The 26969-nt window shown below is 35.4% G+C and overlaps 2 protein-coding genes across 2 annotated transcripts in view; one reads left to right on the top strand and one right to left on the bottom strand.

The window, feature by feature from the left end:
• LOC106134247 (protein PRRC2C) overlaps positions 1 to 25925 on the bottom strand; it is a 33307-nt gene extending 7382 nt beyond the window's left edge. Inside the window, exon 1 of the mRNA XM_060948890.1 lies at positions 25634 to 25925. Within this exon, the coding sequence (XP_060804873.1) occupies positions 25634 to 25798 (165 nt within the window). The 5' untranslated portion in view covers positions 25799 to 25925. The remainder of the gene's footprint in view (positions 1 to 25633) is intronic.
• LOC106134248 (pancreatic lipase-related protein 2) lies at positions 262 to 11273 on the top strand. The gene is made up of 8 exons (XM_013334241.2): positions 262 to 503; positions 2888 to 2987; positions 3266 to 3414; positions 3858 to 3924; positions 4943 to 5130; positions 5635 to 5853; positions 9038 to 9185; positions 10929 to 11273. Exons 1-8 carry the CDS (start codon positions 455 to 457, stop codon positions 10990 to 10992), a joined length of 984 nt encoding a protein of 327 aa, XP_013189695.2. The 5' UTR covers positions 262 to 454; the 3' UTR covers positions 10993 to 11273.
• Positions 25926 to 26969: the final 1044 nt, after the last annotated feature.

The following is a 26969-nucleotide window of genomic DNA, read 5'->3' as shown; positions in this document are numbered from 1 at the left end:
AGTACTTATCAATAACGCATATTTAACAAAAATTTGCCGCTAAGATATTATAGTAATCCAGCGGCGAAATCGATTGGACAAAGCACCATTTCTTTTTGTAAATTACAGAATCTGTTGCGCAACTGTTGCTGTCACCGAGACCACTTCAGTTGACAAATTAGTTGCCGATCGTAATTGTAACGCTTAACCGGCAGACGAGAACTGAGATATCTTGATATAAGTCGCTGTAATAATAAAAACGCAAAGAATTCCGCATACGAGTGCAGTGGCGAAACGGTTTTTGTTCCTTGCGGACTAAAAAAAGAGGTATTATTTTGTGAGAGTGGATTGTGTGTTGCATTGTGTCGCGAGCCGGGAAATGCACCTATAGAGGGAAATGCATCGTTCTGTTTTGAGATGACGCCTTCCGAGGGTACGGCCCGCTTTTTTAATTGCAGCGGGAATTGTTGCAAACATGCTGGCGAGTACTTCGGCGGCGTGTCGCATAATGACAATTTTTGTGGGTGAGTTTGTGGGATAGTGTCCTTTTTTATGGTCAATAACAACTGCAATGAAGTTAGCAAAGTGTATTTAATAAGTGTGAAGTCAGATTATAAAACGCTTATATAAAGAAACTTTACGAATGAATCCTGTATTGAGATTAAATTATTTTTGAAAAAATAGACAAATATCAAGATAAGATAATTTTTTTAATTCACACAGAACGAATAAAAATACCTGTCGATAAAAAGAGACGTTTCATGCACTGCAGCTAGTATCCCGACCGGCAGTACCTAATCTAATGTAACAACTAATAGAATTGTATCTTTCATTTTCAAAATGTATTAACCAGATGTCTCTCTTCTTTGAAATAGGTATTGGTGATTACGAACTTTAATGCAAAAACAATCTAATAAAGTACCTACACCGAATTCATTATAAAGTCAAGAGTTTCATTACATTTTATACTGCAATAGATATATTGTTTGTTGACAGGTTAAAACCTGTGAATCGGTAACGTAATGCTAAGTATATAAATATTGGTGGACTGATAATTTGACCATCACGCTCTTTACAGGCTCAATTTTACATTAATTTTGTTAGTATCAAGGACAGCAATTTACACAGTTATAATTGGTAAAACAAGTCTTTGCTGACGTCACATAGATGATAGATGCAGTAAAACTGTTTATTCCTGGGGGAATATGTAAAAATTAAAAGTCGAACATTTATATACTAAATTATCTACAGTTTTCTTGCAAAGGTTTGGTGGCACAGCCGATAGGCGGCCAAAGTTTATTCTCACGAGCATGATGGCCTTCCGCGGCTCCGGTCGTGCCGATTCAGATTCCCGTTTCCGTCGGAATTACGGGAACCCTCTCTTAGTTCCCTTGACCACTCTCTCTCCGTCTCTAATCATGGCATGTCCCCATTTCTACCCTCTGCCATTAAGCTACGGATCCTGGGGCCCGCTAATTTATTAGTTCGCTTGACCACATAAGCACCCTAAATGTCAAACCTCTAGACCCAGTGGTTTTGGCTGTGCGTTGTCTGTTTGTCACTCATTCAGTAACAGAAGAGTTTTGATTTATCAATTGATATCATTAGTTCGTAGTTCTCTGCACTGAAGGATTCACGATATCCGGTTGAAAGTAGGTACTTTTTTTTAGGGTACTTTTGCTGCTTACATCAACATCCTGGAAAATATATGGGAAAATACTTATACATCGGGATTATTATTATTCAGATTATTATAGGAAAATCCATAAAACATGCAAGATCATGTTACGTTACGACTACCAAACTAGATATTATTAGTAATTGACTGAGCAATCTTATAAAATCACCATTGATAACCGATCTGAGTAAACCAAGACGACATAAGTAGGAAATCTACTAGGACTGTAATAATAGCTTATTATGGTCAATAGGTACAATGGCAGTACATAACATAGAACAAAGAGCAAATTGTTATTCAAGATCATAGGAGAGCAATTTTATTAGAATGAATATTATATGCACTGTGGTGACATGACCACAAGAGTATGAGTAGTACCCTATCAATAGTATTTATTGGTTGGCTTATGAAATAAGAAACACTCTGCTATTTTGAAATAAAGAGTTCGTACCTTTATATATATATTTTCGTTACAATCGAAATGAATTGTCAAGTGATTTCTGTAATTACGAGCATCTTTTTATGTGTAGAAGGTCCTTAGCAATTAGTTTTGTTAAACTAATTAGTTTTAGATCATCTCTTTGGAATTTAGAATATAGATGTTAATAAAAATAATTAGAACAAGAAATAAGTAATTATATTTATTAACACAGTCGTCAAGGGCGTGAAAGGGTTGGTTCACAACGAAACAGACGCAACGCTCGTTATTTAAAGTTTACATTTCACTCTAATCTTTAATTAAAATGTCACATTGCGTCTCGTCTCCGATGTGTTGTGACCCTTAAACACAACTGGTTTGTTCGTACCGTGGGAATTTCCTTATATAAAGTAGCCAATGTCAAAGTTATAAGGTTATCTCTATGCTAAAAATCATCAAAGTCACGTCTTGTCCTCCGGTTTTTTGTCACAAATAAAAATACTTCCAAAAGTTTTCTCCGTATTAAAATACCTGTATCTTAGTATGATCTTTAAGTCTTATTTTAAGCCAATCACAGAAAAATTTAAGGTTTAAAAAGCTTTTTCCAGCGGCTTTCTTCCAAAAAGGGATTACTTTCAGTCAATTAAGTACCCAGAGGTATATTTAACAGGATATATTCCTGCATGGTGTTTGGAAGTAACTTTTGATTATAGATAGATACAAAAATGAGATATTAGGACCAACGGCAATGAAGAATGTATGAATTAAAAACAGGGATAAGTATAAGAGTTCAGTTTAATGATAATTTTCAGGTGTATCGGAAATATGTTTCATGTCAGCACCAGTAGGCCAGTGTTTTTATTGCTGTCAAAGAGATGACACCATCGACATCCAATACAAGCTCTTTACAAGGTCAGTAGAACTATCTTATTTAACGTATCAAAGTTTTGAAATTACAGCCAAATCTTTGAAGTTTTTGTTTTGTTTCATTTTAAATTTCGGAATCGTAGTAGTAAAACCTGCGCTAGTAGGTATATCTTTTCTTAATGCTACTCTACATAGTAAATTCCCAAGGAACATACATGTCTCATTTCAAGTTTCCTTAAGATAATAGTAACAACTGTTCTTTTTCTGTCAGTCACTCAGTAATTTAAGAATTTTATTAGTTGTAATTAATTTCAACATTTCAGGGCAAACAGTAGAACGTTTCAAATAATCCCAGTGGGCGACTCTGCAACTCTCCGTAGAAGTAATCTTGATACCACGATCCCCACCGTGATATACTTGATGGGGTTCTCCGAAGCCACATCAGGGACCAGTACGACCACGCTCAGAAATGGTATATGCTTTTGTTTTTAACTAGATTTTGTCTACGGTTTCATTGCATAAAAGAGTACCTATAAACATACTTAATATCTATGAACCTTAAGAATCCGAATAATATATTATCATTCCGGTTTCTATATGCTACCTATGTACACTTGGGTTATAAATATTCACAAGATGGTAAAAAGTATGATTTCATTATACTTAAAATCTCCTTTGATAGGTGTGGACAAATACCATTGTTGAAGGGCTACAAATATTAATAAAACTTATTCGTATTGGAATCTCGTGAAAAGTAGGTACGTCAATGGGCGGTGGGCCACATTGAAAAGTATATATTATACTATTTAGATACGAGTACATGCGATAGAAAGTTTTGCTTTACTTTGTGTCACATATTAATGTTATATTGATGTCGTTTTGGTAATTTTTAAGCAAACGAATTCTTTATTTCAGCATACTTAGCGAAAGGTGATTACAATTTCATAGCAGTGGACTGGTCGCGGCTCATTGCGTTTCCATGGTAATGTATTTCAATTTCATAAAATAGCATTGACCAGTGACTTCTTATTTCGATTTCAAGACGTTGTTAATCCAATGATGATATGATAGATTCCTTTCTTTCTAGTTACGTGTTATCCAATTTTCACATACGCGTTAAATAAAACAAAGATCTAAATTCAGAATTTTCAAGAACTATAACATAACTCCACACATACAGATAATTACTATTTTTTAATCTCATACGGGGTAGACAGAGCAATACTCAAAGGCCACATATAGCTGGACGATTATAATAATGGAATTGAGATTCAGAAATAGCAACAGGTTGTTAGAACCTATTCACAATGTCATAATCCTAAAGATTGTAAGTTTACATTGGTAACATTTTTATAAAGCCTTCTTAAAATCAAAACTGGTCAAACAAAAGTGGGCACGACGTCCAACCCAGCGTCCAAACGGATGTACGTAACAGATGAAGGTTAAGTTTACATAACCCACACAAATTCTGAAACTGCAAACATAAATTCACCCGACTAAGTCAGTATTTACTTTGGGATTGTAACAAACTCGTTACGTAACAGAAATTCCGAATATGGGGGCGTTCCATAAATCTGCAGTGCTTGGATGCCGGCCATCTAATAAGTAGCGTTCTCTCTAAAAATATTTACTACTTTTTGGGGCAAGAAGCTGAGGAATTAATGTGTGGCTTGCACTTTATAGATGCTGAATGACCTTATTGCATAGTCTTTATGGGATTGACGCGATGGTAGTAATGTTTATTGTATTACTCTTCCTGCCGCGTTAGTCCCAGTTATATCCACACCTCTCTGGTGAGTTTCCGGTTTACGCATTTAAAGATAAATGAGTGTCCAGACTATTGGATAGAAGATAAAAGAGTATGTGTAAGTTTATTTTATTTATCAAGTTCTATGATCTAACATAGAACTTGATATAGTCTTATTCCAAATGCTATACATCAGATGCTACGAAAAATCAAAGGGTTACAACGAAGTATACCTATTCTTAACTTCATTCAGGTACGTATCAGCTGTGAGAAACTCGCGGTACATGGGCAAGCAGTTGGCGAATTTCGTGCAGTTTCTGGACAGAGAAGGCATCAGAGCATCTTCCATACACGTGATCGGCTTCTCGTTGGGAGCAGAAGCTGCAGGGTTCGCGGGAAAGGAACTGAGGAGGAGAGGGTTGAGGTTGGGGAGGATTACAGGTACTGATACTAAAGTTAGTAAGGTCGGTGTTCTATTGTTCATTTAAGAGTAGGGAGCAAATAAAGACCTTAAAGGGGTACTAAAGATATAATGTAGGGAAACAAGGAAAAATGCGCAGCGCATCTTTCTGATGATTCGGCTTATCATATAACCAGGAGGTTAATAGATTATTATTATCAGGATTGAAAATTCCTGTCGAAACAAAAGTATTAAGAAGTACTATTTAATATTGCTATACTTATTTGCTTGACTGCAGTTAAATGATTCTCTTATCTTAAAGGTAAAAAGTTAAAGAGTTAATTAACCATTCATTCGAATAATAAAAGTATTAAAGTGTGAGAATCCGCATTTATTCACTAGTAAAAGAGACAGTCATTTTTGACTGAAATGTTATTAAGAGCTCAAGGTGTGGCCCACTGTTATAATTTCAAGGATGCAATTCGGTTAGGTAGATTCTGTTCAAGATAAACATTTTCTAAAATTATTAATATCTTATATTTAAGGCTTAGATCCTGCCTACCCAGGTTACAAGTTGACCTCCAACGACGGGCACCTAGCCAAGGGCGACGCAATATTTGTCGACGTGCTTCATACGAACCCTGGGGTACTGGGGTTTCCGAAACCCATCGGTGATGTGGACTTCTACCCCAACTTCGGGGAATGGATCCAGCCAGGCTGTTGGATAGACGAGCTGATCGTGAATAAACAGCTAGATTATTTTTGTAAGTTGTTAAAATTTTACTTAAGTAAATTTTGTAGGTAAATGTAAAAAATGTACTACCAAGCACCCTTCAAATAATGAGAAATTTTTTAAAGAGGAATAATGCCGTGACGCTGATTTCACTTGTTTTTTTAAAATATTTTTTTAGTGACCCGCCCTGTCTTTTCACGGGTAACATTCATAGATATAAAGCTTCCTCAGAAAACTCTCGTTTCAAAAAGGAAAAAATCCGTTTATAATATGTAGTAATAAGTAACTTACTAATGGAAAGACGAAGTTTTTTAATTACGAGTATATATAATGACGACTGGGTGTTTATAATAACGATCAAATCGATTTATGAAAAAATTATCCTCCCCTTGGTTATTGAATTATGTAGTAGTAGGTATTATTAAGCTCAATCTGAATATGAAATAACAACTAGAGCAAAGCTTGTGGCACATCTATCTATCTTACATCGATGCTTTCCCGAAGTTGATTTTTTGTCAGCATTTGTTCCACGTAAATGTTTGAAAAGCTTTCCGCGCAAGGAAATTGAAAGGCAGACCGGAAGCTTTTACCACAAAATGGACTCCTTTCCGCGTTTTTGATTAGCTCGGTAGGACAAAGAGGTGAATGAACCTTAACAATAGACTTTGTAAAGTTTAGTAGTGCAGTAAGACATTATTAATTTATTGTAATGAAAACCTTAAAATTTTCATTTTGATAAAATTTATTTGTAACTTGTTTAGAAAATTTGGCTTGTTGTAAAAAGGCCACTTTGTACATGCTAACTTAATACTTAACTTAAATCCCTTTTATAAACTAGTGAATTAAGTGGTGAGAAGAGAATTATATTTTTTATCTCACTTCTAAATATTAATTGGACAAAGAATAGTTGGTAGGTACATAACACATTTCTTTGTTCATAAACCAAATACATATGTACGTATACATCGCATCACTGGTAAAAAGAAATGCGACATTTCCTTTACATAATTCACTCGTATCAATTGACTTCTCGTATATATTATGCATCGTCATCAAAAGATAACAATGTTCCCGGTCCCAAAACACCGCATATTTGGGGGAGACGATCGATGCGATGACGTCACGGATGCTGGCAGCAACGGGGTACACCGCGAAGCCTTTATTCGCTACAAAGCGCTATTAATAGAATATTTTGTTTACCCCAATCTCGATGCGACGAAAATAAATCTAGTTCGTCATTTTTACGCAGATTTTAATGCGCGGTTGGGCCAATGAAGACATTTAGGAACAAAGGGTTGTTGCGCGGTTGGGCCGATGTGGTAAATGACTATTTTCAGTAAAATATTTTGTAAAGCTCGGGGAGGAGAAAGTGTCATACCTACAAAAAAAGAACATTCTACCACTACAAAGCATAAATCTAAATCGCTTCCCGCGACTGTTCTTCTGTAGGTATGTATGTGATCTTTAAAATTATACACGACGGATATTGATGCAGATTTTTTAATTTGCATCTGCTGTTAACTGCATCAAAATTCGTCGCATTTAGTTTTAGGAAGAGGAAGATTTCTATTTATAAATGTTACCCGTACGGAGTCTGGGCAGGTCGCTAGTAGCTTGATAAAATAGTCATAGTGATAGTGAAGTCTAACTTGATTTCAAAAGTGTATTGACAAAATTTCATGAAAATTATATAAAAGTCTATAAAGGTATGAAAAGGTCATTTATAACGGATGATGTAAGGTTAAAATTGTTATAAGGCATATGCAAATATAGGGTGATTAATGTTTCCGTGATACACAGAAATATGTCAACATTGTCGTAAAATATTGTCGTTAGATAAATACAATTTCAATATATTATTCAGAGACTAGTTCATTTAAGTGACCTACATTGTTAGAGGTTATAATCTAACATACTATCAAATTTGTGAAGTGTGTTAATTTACAATTTTCAAATTTGTAAATAAATAGTTTAATTCCATAACTTTCTAACGTTTACAAATCACAAAACACTAGCATATCCCCTCTTCTTACGCAATAAACTAACATTTATTTTTATTCCTATTATTAGCAAAACCTCAAACTATATCATAGCTATGTTTAGTGGTAAAATATGTTGAGGCTTTCTTTGCCTTAACTTGTACGAGATTTTTACAAGTTATACTTCCATATGGACGCCCATATGGAAGTATAACTTGTAAAAATCTCGTGCAATCGTCAAGAGAAAAATGACCTTTCCCGCACTTCACATTAGAAAGAGAGGGAGTCGAATAAAAAAAAATTCTTCGCAGTGGTAATTGGCATAACTTAAAAGATATTAAAGTTTCGAAGCCATAATATAATTCCGATTTATTTTAGAGTTCGCTTTCCAGGTTTGTTATATTTCTCTGAGTACGGCAATAAAAGGACTTTATTTTTTACGTAGGTCGCTGGAATCCGCGGTGGGGGAATGATGTTTGTTTGTCAAGCAGATTCGCCGATACTGATCCATTGATATTTCGGCTTTGGCGGTGATCCAAGTAGTTGTATCAGGGTTATACGAAGGCTTATCTGGTTCACGTTGTTCACGACAATTGATACAAAATTAGATGTTTTTTGGAAGATTTAACAAGGAATGCGCTGCTCTAGCAGCTACATAGATTATTAACTGAAACTGCAATAACGCTGTGACGTAAATAAGTGATACCTTGTATCCATTTTGAAAATAAATCTATTCTGACGTTATCAATAACATGAGTGCCATTAGGACTTGGAATACAATTTAGTACCTATAATTATGGTTACAGCTTGCAAATATTCCCGGTGGTTGCATGACTAGTTACAAAAGCGCAGATATTTTACTTGGCTAAATTTATTCGTCCTACTATAGGTACTCGTATGATAGTCATTAATTGATTTAAGTGGAATAAGATATGACATGTGAACTATAAAATTAAAAACGATTTTAAGTAAATCTGTAAAAGCGTCACAGATTTTATTATTAGATGTTTATTTAACAGATTTTCTACTTTATTGTTTTAATGGATGTTATTATCTTTAACTGAGTGACTGACAGACAACGAACAGCTCAAACCGCTGGGTGTAGAAATTTGTATGTTCTTTTAAGGTCCAGGTTTGCACTTAGGTATGGTTTCCCGAAATTCGTTATACAGGGACGAAGCTGTAGGTAGGTACTTTGTTTATCCATAAAATACGAGTAGTTTTCCCGTGTTCCAGATGGCTGCAGTCACAACCGCGCGTGGAGGTTTTATGCGGAGTCCATTGCCAACCCCGCTGGTTTCCCGGCCACTCTCTGCCGAGGGTACAGGGGAGGATCCTGTAGGTTCACTGTCGACGGATATATGGGTTTCGGAGCTCAGCCGCCGTATGTTTATATCTTACTTCTTTTTAATTGTCGAACAAATGAAACTCTGGATAGGTGAAGGAAGCCACTATACTGTTCTCTCTCTCCTTAATTGAATCTACGTCCTCTCTGAAAGTGAATTCATGTTCCACCTGTGAATTTACGATCCTGGAGTGGGTAAGTCTGGCTTAATTCACGTAGCAACTTCTGGTTATATATAAATTTTTTTATAAATCTAAAAAAACTTTAGCAGATTACTAACCCTTGTCTTTTATAAATCTGAAACACATTGTTTGCAGCATTTAGAATCCGGTATCGATTAAGCAACCCGCCGCTTACATATGCTTACTTATAAGTACTTTTTTTTCTTTCACTTTACAGAATTTACCCGTCTACCTTTATTAAAAGAATAGAATGCAATATTTATTAATATTATTAACATAATTCATTAGACAAACAATCAAAGATCCCCAACAAAGGTTCACTTGATTATACACCTAATGAATGTGATTGGCGGGATTGTGGCCTCATAACACTGGGCAAAGCTAATATTTGCGGACGCTTTACGACCGGGGCGCGAGGCACGTCTCCCGTATGAATCCCGGTTCAGATACGATACTCGCAAATTTAGGAGCGTAATAACTGAATGCGTGCTGGATGTTAGCCGCGCGTGGGAACGCAGCTTTATTTCAATTTAGCGCGGCAGTGATAACTTCGGTATTATCTTCATCTCGGGCGGATTATAAAATTCAATGAAAGGAAAATGCTTTCAAATTTAGAATAAGCTAGCAACCTGTCACTGAATCCCTGAATTTCTTTGTCATCATTAATCCATCCAGATAAATTTGGTTTTTGGATTTTGTGAGTATTAGTCCTGTTTACCCCGTAGGAGTTTAAAAACTTGGTTAATATTGTGTTAACTTTTATAATACGTATTCAGGCGAGACAATTTATAATAAGCATTTCAATATAAAATCCAACCAGAGAATTAACATTCTGTAGATAATGCGAAACAATGCGAAAGTAGACCTACATATATGGACGTTTATGTCACATCTCTGGCCAGTAGCTTCGAGTAAACTTTATTTGTGACGACTCCCTCGGGGCGCGTTTGAGGCGGTCGTGTACAACACCGCACTTTGATCTCATCATGTCACTAAGAACATTTAGAAGATTACAAACATTGATATCAATGTCTGTAGGATGTGAAAGCCAATTTAGAAAAAAGTTTTCATAAGCGATTTTGTCTTTAAGTGACCTAAAGCGATCTACGCAGTTATTGAAAAAACATTAAATTAACAAGAAGAGTGCGAAAGAGAACGGTAGAGGTTTAGATTATGAATATCAACGAGATTATATGAAGAGAATTATGAATGTGGATAAAACGAAAGAAGTATGTAGAGATCGTGACAATTGGAAAGATGTAGTCTCTGCCTATCATGTATACCTATATTAAATAAAAATAATAATACCATATACGTCATCATCATCATCCATCATATTTCTGGCGTTAGATACGGTTTCGTCCTCATATCTCCGAAGAGGAGCCAGAGGTTCTCATGACCATGATATTTGATTGCATAAGTCACGTTATAACACGAAATGTCTCCCAACTTACCTTCGTAGCGGAACTTAAACCATATTGGATCAAAAATACCATCATTTGTTTCATATCTTTGAAATTTCGTATCATTGGAATTCTCGTTCATTATAACTTTTTAAATTAAAAATAAGCTTACGTTAATCTGTCTTCCATTGTTTCAGAATGTCCGGCAGGATGTATTTACAGACTAATAGCGTTTCGCCATATGCTAGAAATGGCCCATAAACAGCACGGACTCTAGAAACGAAACGAAGGCGGATTATATGGGTCTTGCTAAATCATTAAGAAAGAATGGTTGGAATTAACCTCGAGGTTGCAATAAGATGCCCCGTATGGTGCTTTTCACCAGGTCCCAGTTACATTCCCGGCCGAGGCAAGATGAATAATTATAATAATTAGATTGACCATGATCTTAGTTAGATGTTTAGATTTAATTGTTGGAAATTAATTTATAATATTACAACATTACTTTTTAAACAAGTTTTATAAACTTTGTTGCACCTTAAAAATGCGGGTGACTAATTAAATGTTGAATTATGTTTAAGAATAGAAGTGCCAATAAAACTAGAAATACTTAAAGTTACTAAAACTTTTTTTATTTCAATGTTTTACATAAAAAATATATAAGAATATTTTGCAGTTTTTTTTTGCAAAATTTCACAGACTGCAACACAATCACTGATTACTGAACTGAACTGAACTGAAAAAAATATATCTATGATATTTCTGAATCAAGTTAGATAGTAAACACATGGACCGTGGCAGGTTGTTAATAAATACAGGAACGATAAGACTAATTTGTATGAACTAAGCAGTCCTCCACGTGTTCATATTTTTTGGGCGCATGAAAAACTTTTTGCATGCCCATCTGCAACTTTTCGCAGTCGGTGATTATCGCAGTTTTGTACCATTTATGGGCCATAGCCACGTTGCATTGTAGACGAGGGAAAGCGGAGTCCATCAGATCTTTCTCTAAAGGATTCATGACGGGAAAGTCGTACCGTTTGCAGATACCCTTGTGGTTCAGGACAACGTCGATGGCGAGGTATCTATAATGAGGCAATGGTGTTATTTATATAAAAGAAAATTTGAAAAATGATATGTAAGTTTAGTTTACTAAAGAGAACAAATCAGTATACCTATTTGTAGCTTTTGGTTGAGGCATACAAATTATTCATAAAGAGGTTTCAAGAGTGCCTCGACTGATAAATAACGTAGGTCCTTCAATTGGTATAATTAAGAAGATGGGCCAACTCAAGTTACCTTTTAAGAATAAATAAATATCTTTTAATATATACCAAATTAAATAGCAATTAGCGTTGGTGCCAAGTAAGAAGCTGACCGTAAAAGCTATGCCAAATAATTTTATAGCAGGAATAATTAGGACACTTGCTATATGCAGCAGCGATGCGAAAAAGGAAGTACATACAAATAAATTGTTGAAAGTATAATATTAATTTATTAAGGACATCTAATTTTCACAATAACAAAACGAAAAATTTTAATCATCCAAACAATAAAATTTACACAACAACAAAAAATTTAAGATCACACAGTTGCGTAAGCGCAATCATTAAATCTGTCATATTGTTTAAAACTGAAGAATTGCAACTGTCTAGCGTCCATTTTGCTGCTTGCAACACAGTACTTGTCGTTCCAGTCTTCAGCCATCTTCTGCTGCATGTAGAGTGAGTTCAGGGCTAGATCCATGAGGGTAGCTTCGTAGTCATTGATATGGGGTATTCCATAGTTCCTCCATATACCACTGCCACTGATATCCAACGGGCAGGCCATATATCTGCAGGCAGAAGACCCTTTGACTTTATCCATACTAATTTCAGAATCACTTGACACTATAACACTTTAAAATGATGCGTCAAATAGATTTCGAGTATTTACAAAGAAAATTAAAAAAAAAAAACGGAGTTTGATTTTACGACATGGTTTGCATACTTTAGCATTTTATTTATTACTTGTGTTTCATCTTTATGTTGGTCTACTTTCAAGAATGGCCCATTTGAATTTTTAATCTATCTAACCGAACGTTCATTTTTGTTCAGGCAGTCCTTTTTGATCTTGAACGATAAGAAAATTATTAGCTTATTTAGATGTTTCGCTTTTATTTAAACGGTAAATAATAAAAACTTAATCACCTTGCTGGGGACATAATAGTCGAAGAGTCAGTTTCCACGAAACCTGTGACTTTTGGCAAGTCCTGGCAAAGGAGGGCGTAGGCCACTTTAGACACTAGTCCGGCCAGAGCATGGGCTTCACTCAAGTCTCCTCCTAGTATGCATTTACCGTCACTTCTTGCTACCGCCATTGACGTCGACCGAAGAGTAGCTGTCATCATTTCTGCATTATTCTGGGAATAATACGTAGAAATAAGGATTGGCAAAGACTAATGAAATAGAGATTTGGTCGATAAAATTGGATTTAGCGATTGTACGGTTTCATGTGATGAATGTCTTACTAAATCCAAATCAAAGTCGCTTTAATTGTCAACTTTCGTAAAATAAAAGTAAAGTAGCCGTTTATCGTCACAGTTTTACGGTTGTATTGTAGTTCTTTATAGTCCTAGTCCCATCTCTATTGATATGACATTTCTTACTTTTTACATCCCTGGTTGATCCTTATATTTCGGTTAGTTTACCTGTCATCAATAACCTTTGTGTTAGATGACCAGTCCTATTCTAATTGACTGTTGTAATGACTTAAAATGAGATCGGATACCTTAGCAAAGTCAAAGAATTCCACAGCCTTCGAGAAGAGTGGTACTAGCGATTCTCCTTCGGTGCCCCCAATACACGGTACTCTTGTATAACGAGGTTCCAGACAGAGGGCGCGCGCGGCGAGGGTACTGGCCCGCATTTCCGGTACTGCCATAGACCCCATCAGTTTACGGGGATCGTACCAATTTGTTTCTTTCAAAGTCTGCGAATTAGATACTACTTTGAAAAATAGATACTTCAAAAAACCGTCGTATCAATTCGATTTATCTGAAAAGGTGATTATTCTTCTTCAATTAAATATTTTCATGTATTTTGTGTTCTGTGGCAGTCTCATTTTTGGAAATTGCTTTTTCCGCAAGACGTAAAAAATCGCGGTCAATGTTGTTTATTACGACGCCTTTGTAGAAAAAATTTAAAATTATAACCTGATAATAATTGATTTCATAAACGGTAGCTTTAATCTTTAGTAACAAAGTGATATTTCTTTATATCTATAAAGTATACACAAAGTGTAAAGGATACGTAACTATTATAATGGAAATGTTATCGTCTATAGAAATTCGCATGATAAAAGCATTATTGCCAAGGTCCAAGGATTTCATCTGTAGGGACCGGACGACCTTCAAACTACTCAATTCAAAGTTACTTACAATATATTGATCTGTTATTTGACCCTTTAGTCGTAAACTTTCATTTTATGCTCTTACAATTTTATTATCTAGGGAATTATGAATGTTACGGATTGTGATGTTTTCCTTTTTATTTCCTTTATCATTTGAAAGGGTTTTTGGTATACACCACCAAAACTGTGATGATAGAAAGATAAATATAACATAAAAGCACGTTACTACCCTAAACGACCTTGCTTAAAGAGAATGTTGAATGTGAATAAAGTGAAAGAAGTGTGCAGCCATTGTGGCAAGAAGAAATATGTAGTCTCTGTCTATCCCTTTAGGAAAGAGGTGCGATTTGATGTATATATGTATGTTAAAAGCTGCTTTTTGTAATCATTAAAGATACTCGAGTGACTCCCGGCTATGTATCGCCCTTGAATAAAAATCGGTCCGCTTCAAAACTATTTTAGTATCAAATTCAGAATTCTAAGAAAATTGGTACGCCGATACAGATCACATGCGTCAGAGACAAATTATGACGATCCCGTCTCCAGTGAGAAATTTGGGAGCTCCTACAAATGGCTTCGTTGGCGAAATAAAGTAATTTCGGGCGAGGTTGAGCGCACCGTCCCTAGAGTAAAATGTAAAATATTTATCACTCACCGGCGATAGGGACTGATTCTGTTACGGAATAGGAATGCGTTTGGATCAATGCTTACTAGTAAATACTAATAACTATCTATCTATTTATTGCAACTGGACCAATGCTTACTTTTTTCTACTACCTAATCAAGGTTAGGTTAGTTTATAAGTGGCGAAACATAGTTTTCTGAAACTATTCATTATCTTCAATATTGTTGTGACGAAGATCACACCTCATGAGATGGACACATCATGAGAAGAGAGGAAGGTTATATTACTATGAGAGCCTTAAATATGGATGTGGAAGGTTTTATAAATAGGGGAACACCGAAAAGGAGATGGATGGGCAATGTTGAGGAAATTATTTGCAGAAAAGGAGTGACTAGTGAGATGGTAAATAACAGAAGCAATTGGAAGAAACTAACATACTGTGCCGACCCAACATAAAGAGTGGGAAAAAGTAACGACAAAGAAGAAGAAGTATGAGCACATCTCTTTCCCGGAGGGTTTGGTAGTGACTACATCTGGCCAGCACTATCAAATCAAAAAGAAGTATATAACTTATTTATATATTTCCATGAAAGCTGATAACAATCAAGTTATCGCCAGAACGCCTCCTATTCGATTACCTAAGGTAAGTACGTTTGTAGGCTAGGTCTTCCCCTTTCTTCATCTTACCCCGATGCCCTGATGTATTATTTTATTTGATACCATTTTATTTAAAAATAACAATGATTGTTAAATAATACCTATTGCTATATTCACGCAAAATTGAAGTAGTCGGCTATAGCCATAAATGATAGTACTCGTTAATACGTTTATATCCCATAGTCAAAGCCACAAATATCTTGGTCGCATAGAGATTATCCTATCGTAAAATTTTAATGGGCGTCCGTATGTAACACAACGACTTGTTGTCCCATTATATTGATTTATACTTAGGGATTATTATTTCTTTGATAGATTACCACATTCTGTCAAACGCTTCGATCTCGTAAGAATTTCCAAATATCTTTGATATAATAAAAAAAATGTGTAACAAAAAATATGAAAAATCTAAATATTAAAATTTAAAGATTACAACTGAAAATAACATTTATCATATAATCACAGTGCTCAGCGGGATTAAAACTTTCTTGAATCTTCGAAAAGTCCGTGAAAATTTTTGCCAACTGAAAAATATTCAATTTAATTTTTCTCATGTAAGGAGTAAGTTTGTGGCCTAAATTCAGAGAAACGTGCCATTCTGTTGCACTCACTACACGTCTTATTCATCTGGTGGGGATAGTGTTACCGCGAATGCAGCTTGAAAAGTGGAGAAGGCTGAGATTACGCGTTCTTTAATAACAGATTAAAATGAAATAAAGAAGTTATTTGGTTTACATCGTTAAATTATATCATGCACTAATAATTGTTTTTGTAGAAATGGGATGCGATTACCAAACAGTAATTAAAAATAGCAAATTTCAGTACCCACCGAATAACTACATAAATTTTTATCAATCAGTCAAAAATCAATGTAGTATTTCATTAGGCGCTGAAATTTTCCATATCCTGATTTTTGTCACTGTCCTGCACTCTTCTAAAAATCCAAAATTTTTCGAAATAAAGGGAGCTAGAACTTGAGATTTTAGTTTAAAGTTAAAAGTGAAAAAAGTTAAAGTAACCTCAGCAACCAAAGGCACCATGCATTCAATAGGCGTCGCGCAAACTATAACGAACGCCTTAGGGCACTCGTGCGCAATAGCGTTGGCGTACCGCTTCACTATGGGCGCCTGGTAGTTGAACCTCCGCTCCAGAGGCATGTCCACGTTCACGTAGCCGCTCTCCAGCATCAACACTATATCTGTGCTCTAAAGAGAAAATACGATATTGAAAGATCGAATGCATTTATAGGGTTTATATGACGACTAAGAAAATAAAAAGGTGACTAGGTAAGAGTAAATACGGATTAGCTTATGGCTTGCGTGTACCACTTTAAGACCTCTTCTTTCGAACACAAGGGCATGAGGTTGAAGATATCGGTAATTAAAACAATGAAAATGCTCCAATATTCATTTACTCTCTGGATTTACTGGTAAAGATTTCTATTGAAATAATTAGCACCTTGAAACACAAAGTTTCGATTTCTGTATAAATGAATTAATTAGCATGAATGAAAATAACAATAAAAAAATAGATCATTCAAACGAAAAAAATTATATAGAAAGCAGCTACTTCTCACACTTACACGTTTTACATAAATACAGACTACAATTACAGACAGATTGGCGACTGTTATATTCTTTTTAGTTTAACTCTATATTAATCGTCAATGTTGTACTTATTCAAATGGTTGAGGCATATTTTTTGCGGTTGGTGGGCGCTGTATCGATTGCCGGCTGAGGTCGCCACCCTCACGTCTGCAAATGCCATGCATGGGGAATAAAATCACTATCCACCTTGATTTACAGCGCCTTTTGTCAAATTCACGCGAAGTTGGTCCAATTTGATTCAGTGTTGAAAACATTTCTTTGGATATTGTTTCAAAAAACACATTTCTTTATCAGTAGAAATACGTTGGTACCCCGGTAGTTTTTAGGATAAGAGAAGAGGTCTGCAGTACACGAAAGCTTTATAAATGCCTATTAACTTTTGCCTTCTAAAATCCAAAGATGTTAAAACAGTTTCATGGGTGATACAGTAAATGATATAATAAAGAGATATAAAACAACACCGATCTCAGAGTACTATTTTAGTTGTGTCTAAACTAATTTCCTGATCTTCCTTCGCTTGGACGGTAAAGTGGTAATAGCGTTAACCCTATTCCACCCTGGCATAGATGCACCTGGGACATAAACGTCTAGAAGACCGTGGTGTTATTTAGTTAACTGCAATTGTTTTTATTGCGCAAAGAAGGAAATAAGAGAAATAGTATGTAAGGAAACTAGAGAAGATAAAAACTATAGACGCACTATACCTGCAAACATCTCTCTAATTCATAGCAAGCGCAACTGAAAGCTTGAACGCGACAGTTGGTGTCAATGTGCTGAAGATCTTCTACTACTTTCTTAAGGTCTCTGTTGCACACAGAACACTGGGTGTCCTTTGCTTCGTATAAACGTAGCCTGGGATTTTGAGGTAAGGATTAATAATGAGGAAGGAAGAAGTATTAATAATTCAGTGCAAAAAGTGACGACTTTATAGGGGTACTACAAGTAGGGCTCTTTGATCGATATGGCAACATAATTTTTCTATGATCTGATTGCAAACTTAATGAGCAATATAAGGGCTCTTTGATCAAAATAAAAACTGACTTTTAACTTTTACCTGTATTGGTCTCATAATGAAATATTTTAGAAAATGCTTTAGAAATAATTCTTTACTAAATCATAAAAAAAAAATGTCTAAGAAATCATGGTTTTATACATATAATTAATAATTATCACCGAAAAATTTAATTCTTCGTATGCAACGGTAATATTTAGTTGAAATGTGCATGCGTTCAGTTGCTGCCAACTCAACGTATACGAGTAGGTATAGCTTAAACATTGGCTTCTAGCCAAAGCTTAAGTTTGGTTTTGGATTCAATAAGATTATCTTATTTACTTCCTCGTTTGTTATAGTATCGCTGAGTGAAAGAGTCAGTTGAATCACAATACAACTTATCTTGTGTAACCTTGCCCTGATCTGATGATATGTACTTATACATAAAGAATACAGCGTGTAACAATTTAGAATTTTCCTCATGGAGTTTCGGCAGAAATATTTAAACCCTTTTATTTAGCTCTCTTCGTCTTCTCAGTGATGGCTATGGCCAGTGTTCTGGCAATAAAAAGCCTGAGACAAATAGAACGAGGTGAAGACACGGTCACAAATTAAAAAGCTAACAAGCAGAGCATCCAGTGAACCGATGATTTAGAAGAAAAAGAGGTCAATTCGAATTGTTGTCACAATGTTAAGTACATCAAGCTGGTCTTTGAAATATTCATGGCATTTTAAATTAAGAAAGCGAAAAACATCTCGATTTAAATGGACAAATTCATAAACACTTAAAAATCATAGTATCTAATGACATTTTCTATGGTTAGAAATGCATGTGTACTTACACATGATTATAAAAACTGATATAATTTATTTGTCCAGTAGGTAAGACGTGAATAGCATATCTGGTTTTCATTGTTTTATGCCCAAGTCACTGGACGCTCGTAAAATCCCGCCTTCTTTATACGTTTACTTGAACGAGCCTTAGAATGGTATATCTGAGACTGTATTAAAAATTGACGACGGTTCATCATGTCGAGCGTTTTAATCTGGGTAGGAAACTTAACTATAAAAGAGTGGAACTATAAAATAAAAAATAAATAATTATATATGGGACGGATTACACAGATTGAGTTAACCTTGAAGTAAGTTCGATACTTGTGTTACGAGATACTAACTCAACGATAACTATATTTTATAATAAATAGAAAGTGAAAACAACTTTCTGATAGGACTCTGCTCGACATGATTACAAAATTCAACAGACAGCTGAACTTCGTAGATCATGAATTGAGTTTGTAACTGAAGAAACAGCTGCAGTGCTTGCAAGGAAATGTCAACACGTCAAAAAAATGAGGCAGCTATTAATGACTTCCAATAGCTAAACACTTGACCTTTAGAGGCAAAATGTGAAAGTGTGCCGTCAACGATGAAATGTCATCGTGGTAATAAAAATACGAGCTCTTGTTTTTATTGCTCTGGAATTGTATGAAATGCTTTAAACTGAATTAACTAAGTGTATTCCCGATTCTTTGATAAAAATTCGACGTTCTTAGCGTTTAAAATAAAAAAATAATGTAAAATGTTTTGGTTGAAAACCTGCCTAACAATAATCTTCATTGACTTTTCAGGACGCATCAATTATTAATGCCATTTTTAAATTTTTATATTTTAGTCATCATCTACTATTATATCCAATAGAAAATTCGAAATGGTTAAAGTCTGATTTGTCGAAAATTTGTAAATGTCTTATTAAAAGGAAAGATGGGACATGTGGTATAATTGATTTCGCATATAGGAACAATGTGCGAGGTTAAAATCCATCCAATGAAAACTGACCGCTTGATTAAATTTTCAACATTGATAAAACAACGTCGGTCGTTGAATATTCATTTACTCTCAATACCTTTTAAATGAACAAAACTTGTCGAATGCTGAATGCGGTACGGGCTCGTTAAAAATCAAAACATTGCTCCATTGGCTTCAACTGAGTGAACTAACGCTGAAGGTGAACCAAATACAAATATCAATATCACGTCTTTATCCCTTTCGGGGTAGACAAAACCAAAAACGACGAAAACTAGAAGACCACTATAAGCTGAATAGCCTAATGATGGCAGTGAGATTTGGAGGTTGACAGTTTGCTAAACATTCACCTAAGATGTAATGCGCCTTTCTATTGATTGACTTTTACTATCCGCGCTAAAGTAGCCATTACTGTATGTATTATTATCCCGGCGGTTTAACTTAGATTACCTTGGGTAGGACCGTTTTGATCTCCCTTTATATCTTTGTAATTATTTATTTGCAATTTTGTCATAAATCCATCAATCAATGTCCTATTTGTATAGAAAGCCCCAATTGGGTTCAAATTTTTATTAGCCGTCATTACTTTAAAGAAAGCTTGCCACAACAGTAACTGTATACAATTCTATACTGAATCTTCCTTTCAAATTATTATCATGTTGCATGAATACAGCAAACTTTATTGAGTAGCTCATCAATACAGTAGGTATAAAATTTTATTCCTTTTTCAAACTGGCTATGTTACTGGCTGGTTATGTTAAAATTGGTTCCTCCAACAGAATCTCACACTCAAATAGGCCCAGTTACACACTGTTTAGATTGTAGCGGTGAAAATAACTCGTGATGTGACGTCCGAGACGAAAGGTCCCCGAGGGACTCCGAATGGCCGGTTTCATGAGGCGTATCTTAGTTGTGACGTCACGGATCCCTGACCAAGGAAAATCCACACTCAAGGCGATTCCTTGAATTGAATTGTGAGTTCGGGACTATTATTCGTGATTTTTTAGATCATCTATACTTATATTGAAATCTTCATGAAAATGCTTTTTATAGGGTTATAAAGAACCGAATCCGATTATATACATAGCCTATATGTATATAATCGGGCGAAGCTAGTTTGGTATAAACAAATCTTATCCAAATAATATTACGCCACAATATTTTTTTTATTTAGTTGTGATAATGTATTTCCATTCCAATAACCTGCTGGAAATTGTATATCAAAATACATCCTTTTTGCTGTTATATTTTCCTTAAAGAGTAAATTAATTATAAATGCTTGCTATTTTTATAAGCCCGTTCCCTATTAACGTAAAAATAAGTTATGGCAAAAACGTAATAACCTCATAAACTTAATTATACTTTTTAATTACAAGGTGAACTAGAAAAATTGGGACATTTCGCAGCAGGGTGCCTGATATTAAAAATATAAATATAGTAGGACTTTTCACGTAACAACTTATTCTCACAAATATATATCAATTTCAGTTTATATATATATATATATCAATTCCAATATGTTTCGCAAAATTTGTTTTTGTATTTTTGACTCTGGGCACTAGTGCAGAATATAAAACTATAATTTCTTTTTCAAATATAATGAACAAATATGTACTTACTTCTTAATACATGGACACTGTTTCAACAACAAGGCTACGTATTGTCCTATAGACGTGTCAGCTCCAAGTATGGAGACCTGGACTCCTGGACGAGTGGTGGGAATCGCTTTCATTGGTTTCTCTGGAGCCGGCAGAGCCTTTGGTGGTTCTGGTTCAGGCTCATCTTTCTTTTCATCAGCTTTCTTCAATTGTGTGCACTGTACTCGCCGGAATGGTGCTATTAAATAACAATGTAATTCAGGTGTTGTTTTTATTAGTTTCATGTACCTACATAGCTTTAACCGGTTAAAATAAGATGTCCAGACATGCGAAGCTAACAAGGATGGTAATTTTTTACATAGAACAAATGGGATGTTACTTAACTAGTAATGATATGGTTTAAGAAAGGATACAAATTTTACAATTGGCTAAGCAATTTTTTTCATAACCCACATCTACCTATGTGTATACAAACTGGCACATCAATTTCTATAAACAGGAAGAACATATAATGTAGAATATACAAAGTAAAGTTTAATAAGTATTTTATACTCACTCCCAAAATTGGTGCCTCCTTCAATGACCTTCATTTTAATTCTATGAAGAATACCATCCTTTTTCTTCTTCTTTCTTTCATGTGCATGTGGGCACAAGGGGTCTCTGTCCGGTGGAATATCAGCTAATGCTCTTCTACAGGTATCATTAGACTTATCTGAATACCACAGTGCTCTTTGACCCATCACTATTGGTACATCCCTTACACCGCTAGTCTTAGCCTCTTTAACTAAAAAAGACCAAAAATGTCTAGTCCTATTTAATATATTTAATGCCATTGTAATGCCTAAATTGCTCAGAATATTATGTTGCTTTCGTGAAATAAATTTTACTTGTAATTTTAAAATATTTTTTCAAGTGGTGATTTTATCTACAAAAGTCATTATGACGGTGTATTTGAAGTCATGAAAGCATAGAGCAAGTAAGTATATAAATTATTCTCTGCCAGTTTTATGAGACATTAAATTAACCATAGATGTAAATAGAGTTTCTCCTGCTTCTGGGGCATGTGTCCCTGAATGAAACAGTCACTTTTTTTACCCGTTCACAATGACTCGAAAATTTATTATTTTGCTTTTACGGATTTTCATATTAACGACTTAAACAATATGCAATGCAGTACTTGACGTCGTATTTTCTACGTTTACTCCCAGTTGAGCAATAATTCCATCACATACATTACGCCTGCTGAGTGAGTGTTTAATTATATCGTTCCCAATCAACCACCGATGTATTAATAGCAGTTGTTAACATCGCGAGAGGGAAAGCGGCGGCAACGGTCTACCTTGACACTGCAGTATTTATAGTCACTCTAGTCTGTTATTGGCCCATTTCCTATTTAGTATCAGAAGCGACGGCATGAGTTTACTAGGTTGTAGACAAAGAACTTACATATTTGATGTTTATAGTAACGTTTAAATATCTCAGATGTTTAGACATAATAATCACGCCCCTTTTCTGTAAATATAGGCAAAACAACTTTTATCTACATACTTTATTAACTCATACCTATACATTAAACAATATACTAAGCTTCCAAAGTTACCTAGTCCAAGACTGTCCGTAATGGATCGTTCAACAATAATAAAAAAATATATATTCAAATACACAACCCAGGTCAGTCGAATCTAGAAACATTGTATTTCAGATATGTCGCAAGCACATTTCCAATGCACCTCACGGGCATATAATATAATAATGGTGAGTACCTATCGATCCAATTTAAAGCAATTCCTTGCAAATACCCTGTCAATTGATATTATTATGTTGAGTACCTACCGATTAAAAGCAAATTGTACCAAGAATAATAGGGATTTCTCCGAAACCAGGGTACTTGATGGGTGTGGCCAACAGTGGCACACGCCATGTTGGCAGCACTGAGTCAGATTCGCAGAATTGAAGAACAAAGCGACAACACAAATTACAGCTTTGCTTGTATCATCATCGATTCACTTTGTTGTGGTTTTTACAATAAGAAAACGTTGTAATATAACATTTTCTGTTTTATTAAAGGGACTGGTTCGTTCTCTTTTCGTTCCTAATTGTAGCAAAGATTTACGTGGGCACGAAATGGTAAAATTGCTTTTGTCTAAGCAACTATAATTGGGTTCTTACTCAATATAATCTTCTATTGTCATATTAGATAGGAAGAGTTCGGGATCTATAGACGCAAATGCATTTTTTTTTAATTTCAAGGAAATAAAGTATGTAGATAAATATCCAAAATTAAAAAGCTTTCCTAACACCAAACGATATAAAACTTATAAAAATCAAGGCAGAATAAATCTAACATATTTCGGTCTACGACCCCACGCTACAACACGATATCCGGCTTCAGACACCTTGACGGATTACAATTACTTACAAGTCCATTTCTTATCAAGGAAAGCAAAATGTCAATGACTTATATCAATAAGGAATACTGTGAATGTTAAACCACAAACCAACATTTAAGTAACCAACAATAAAAGTAAAGGTTTGGCTCTAAAAAGTACATATATAAATTTTTCTTACGAATCGAAGCACAAACATTATTAACAAGGTCGTTGGAGCTATGAACATGGTTGTAAACGAGCATTTATCGGAATAGTTTTTTAATATTCCGATTCCTGTGGGTGAGGTTAAATATAAGATGTAAGATTGGTAATCCAAAGATATAATCAATTTGTTGAAAGTAACAAATGATTATAACCATTTTGTTCCTATAAGTAACTTTTCCATGAACATGCAAATAAGAAAAAGACAAACAGTCCCACAGCAGATTGCATTCAGTGTAGTTCTTGCAATTTAATTAAAATCTATAAATAGAATTGATTGCAGACTCTAATTGAAATGTGGAAACGAGCCACAATAATTTATATACTAACTGACCTAGTCAGTAATAGGAATGAGATTACTATCGATTAAATAGTAGGAGCTATATTTCACAGGTCAAACTTAACATTCATTTTCATCTAGATGAGCGCTTTGAAAATAAAAATTTTAAAGACGTCGTATCATACTTTATCAACTTTCCCTACTGGCTTTCCGTCCGTGAGGAGTTCGGGGTATGCCTTTGACCATGGATCCTGGATTCTGTGAGTCTGATTCTCACACGAAGCGACTCCCATTTGACTGTCAGGTAAACCTAACCCATATTGAATCCATTGTTACACATCCAGATGCCTGAATGTGCAGGTTTACTCACGATGTTTTCCCTCACCGTCATACTTTTAAGGAGCGGGCCTATGTCTGGATTGGGTCAGTCAGCTTTTTACACAAAGCGACTCCCGTCTGATCTCCATCTCTCTGACCTTCTCTCTTACCTTTGTACCTAACCCATATCCATGGAGACCTAACCCATATAACTGGATCATTATAACGCATCCAGTTGCCTGAATGTACAGGTCTCCTCAAGATGTTTTCTCTCACCATCAGAGCACAGGCTGATTTCGGAGTCACGCGTTTAATCTGCGCCGACTACATGCGCGCGGTTACAATTAAACTAGACAGTTCTTTATAATTTTTAAATGTAAAATTATTTAATAAATTTAGGCAATGGGTGCTTTTCGAACAAAATTTATCTAAGTTCAGCCGTGAAGAGATACATTGATCGCTTTCGTTTACCAATAAATACCGTGAATCGTGCGAAATGTACTCGTATACATCAATATGGCCGCTTTCCTAATCGCTGTTCGGGACGTGAAAAATGTTTTTCGCCAAGATTGATGATTTTTCCTAATATACCTATACTCGACCGGGCGCTGGGAAGGCAAACAGTTGGGAAAATAATAAGTAAAAACAGACAGGTCAAACTCGTCTGATTTTGACAGGTTATTTTTGTATTTTAGGACCGAGAGGCAAAGTGAAATAGGCATTAATTTCAGTTAGAAAGAGAATTTATTTTGTAGGTACGTATGAAAGTAACGAGATTATGACTTTGGAGCCATTGATTGGAGTTTGATGACATCAATTTAGAAGGTAAAATTTTCATATTAGTACGGCTTCCAAATGGAGTTAATTATTTTTAAAATATTAACTTTTTACTCACTGGAAATTAAATCTAAAGTCTATGTTGGCAGCCAAAGTTATTAAAAACTTAATTTTACATCGTATTTTGTACTCGTTAGTATTTTTCCATGTCAAGTAATCGTTGATCTTCATTTGAAACCTAAAGCAATAAACAAAAAATACTCACGATTTTCGTGTTGAGGTGCATCAGCTCACGCTCGGTGACGCGGCGCCGCGCGGTCTCCATTTGCTGCTGTCTGTACTGGTTGTATTTATACAGCAAATACATTCCGGGCAGGGCCAGCACCACCAACGGTCGCATCAGCGTTGACTGCGACGCGCGTTGCGGCATCTCGGCTTTAGCATTTCTCAAAAAATAACCAAACACTTTTCACGCCGACAGTACTTTAATCTAAACTCGCGATTTGAATCGATTCTGACGCATTGTCAGTGTGAGTTTTTTGATGACACTGTTGATAGAAAAAGTACTTGAACTAAGAGAGACAGTCGGTTTAGAGATCATTTTCAATCACTTTACTAATGGAAGATACGTCCTACGTCTATATCACTTATCTAAACTACGGGGTTTCTACGTTAGTAATTGGATTATTGCTTTAAAGTAATTTAAATATTTACACAGGACTCTCAGGACATAGTTTGCATTACTACGAGGACCTGAAACAAAAAATAAACACATGTGAATATTTGCTTGAAATATAAAACACTTACTAAAATACAAACCGGTAAAGTCTTAGTGGAATATCTTTGTAATTCTGTAGCATAATAGTCGTAGAACGCAATATGACGAAAGCTATTCCACTTAAACTCTATCGATAGCGATAGAGTGATATCGATATATTTCTTATTTATTTATCTTATTTACAGAATTGACTTATGTTTCATATATCTATATGGGACGAGCAAACAAAATTTTGCATACATACATACATATGGTCACGTCTATATCCCTTGCGGGGTAGACAGAGCCAACTGTCTTGAAAAGACTGAATGGCCACGTTCAGCTATAATCGCATCGGCTAATAGAATTGAGATTCAAATAGTGACAGGTTGCTAGCCCATCGCCTAAAAAGGAATCACAAGTTTGTAAGCCTATCCCTTAGTCGCCTTTTACGACATCCGTGGGAAAGAGATGGAGTGGTCCTATTCTTTTTTGTATTGGTGCCGGGAGCCATACGGCAAAAACACAAAATTTTGACTTATTAATATTCCTCTTCAAAAAAATTTGGATGCAAATTTTTTTGAAAGAGCACCTAAATGGCGGCGATGGTGTCCGCACCCCATCACGTCTCGTTCCCGGCGGGAGCGGTATGCGGTCTGCTGAAAGCCGCTTTGCGACGATGAATGTAAGAGGAGGAATGAAGGATAAAATTGAGGAAGTATGTCAGATGATGGATGAAAGACGGTTGGATGTGTTGTGCGTGAATGAAACGAAGCGGAAAGGATGCGACGCGACGCAGCACGGCCCTTACACGGCGTATTGGTCTGGAATTTCCAGTACCAGC

Source organism: Amyelois transitella, chromosome 17 (genome assembly GCF_032362555.1).
Source record: "Amyelois transitella isolate CPQ chromosome 17, ilAmyTran1.1, whole genome shotgun sequence".
Taxonomy (NCBI): Eukaryota; Metazoa; Arthropoda; class Insecta; order Lepidoptera; family Pyralidae; genus Amyelois; species Amyelois transitella.
Note: the sequence above shows the minus strand (reverse complement) of the source record. Positions and strands in the feature narration are given on the sequence as shown.

Coding starts and splice junctions, on each gene's coding strand:
- LOC106134248 (XM_013334241.2), top strand. CDS start 455: ATGCTGGCGAGTACTTCGGCGGCGTGTCGCATAATGACAATTTTTGTG. Junction 2,988..3,265: donor CAATACAAGCTCTTTACAAG/GTCAGTAGAACT, acceptor TCAACATTTCAG/GGCAAACAGTAGAACGTTTC. Junction 3,925..4,942: donor CGGCTCATTGCGTTTCCATG/GTAATGTATTTC, acceptor AACTTCATTCAG/GTACGTATCAGCTGTGAGAA.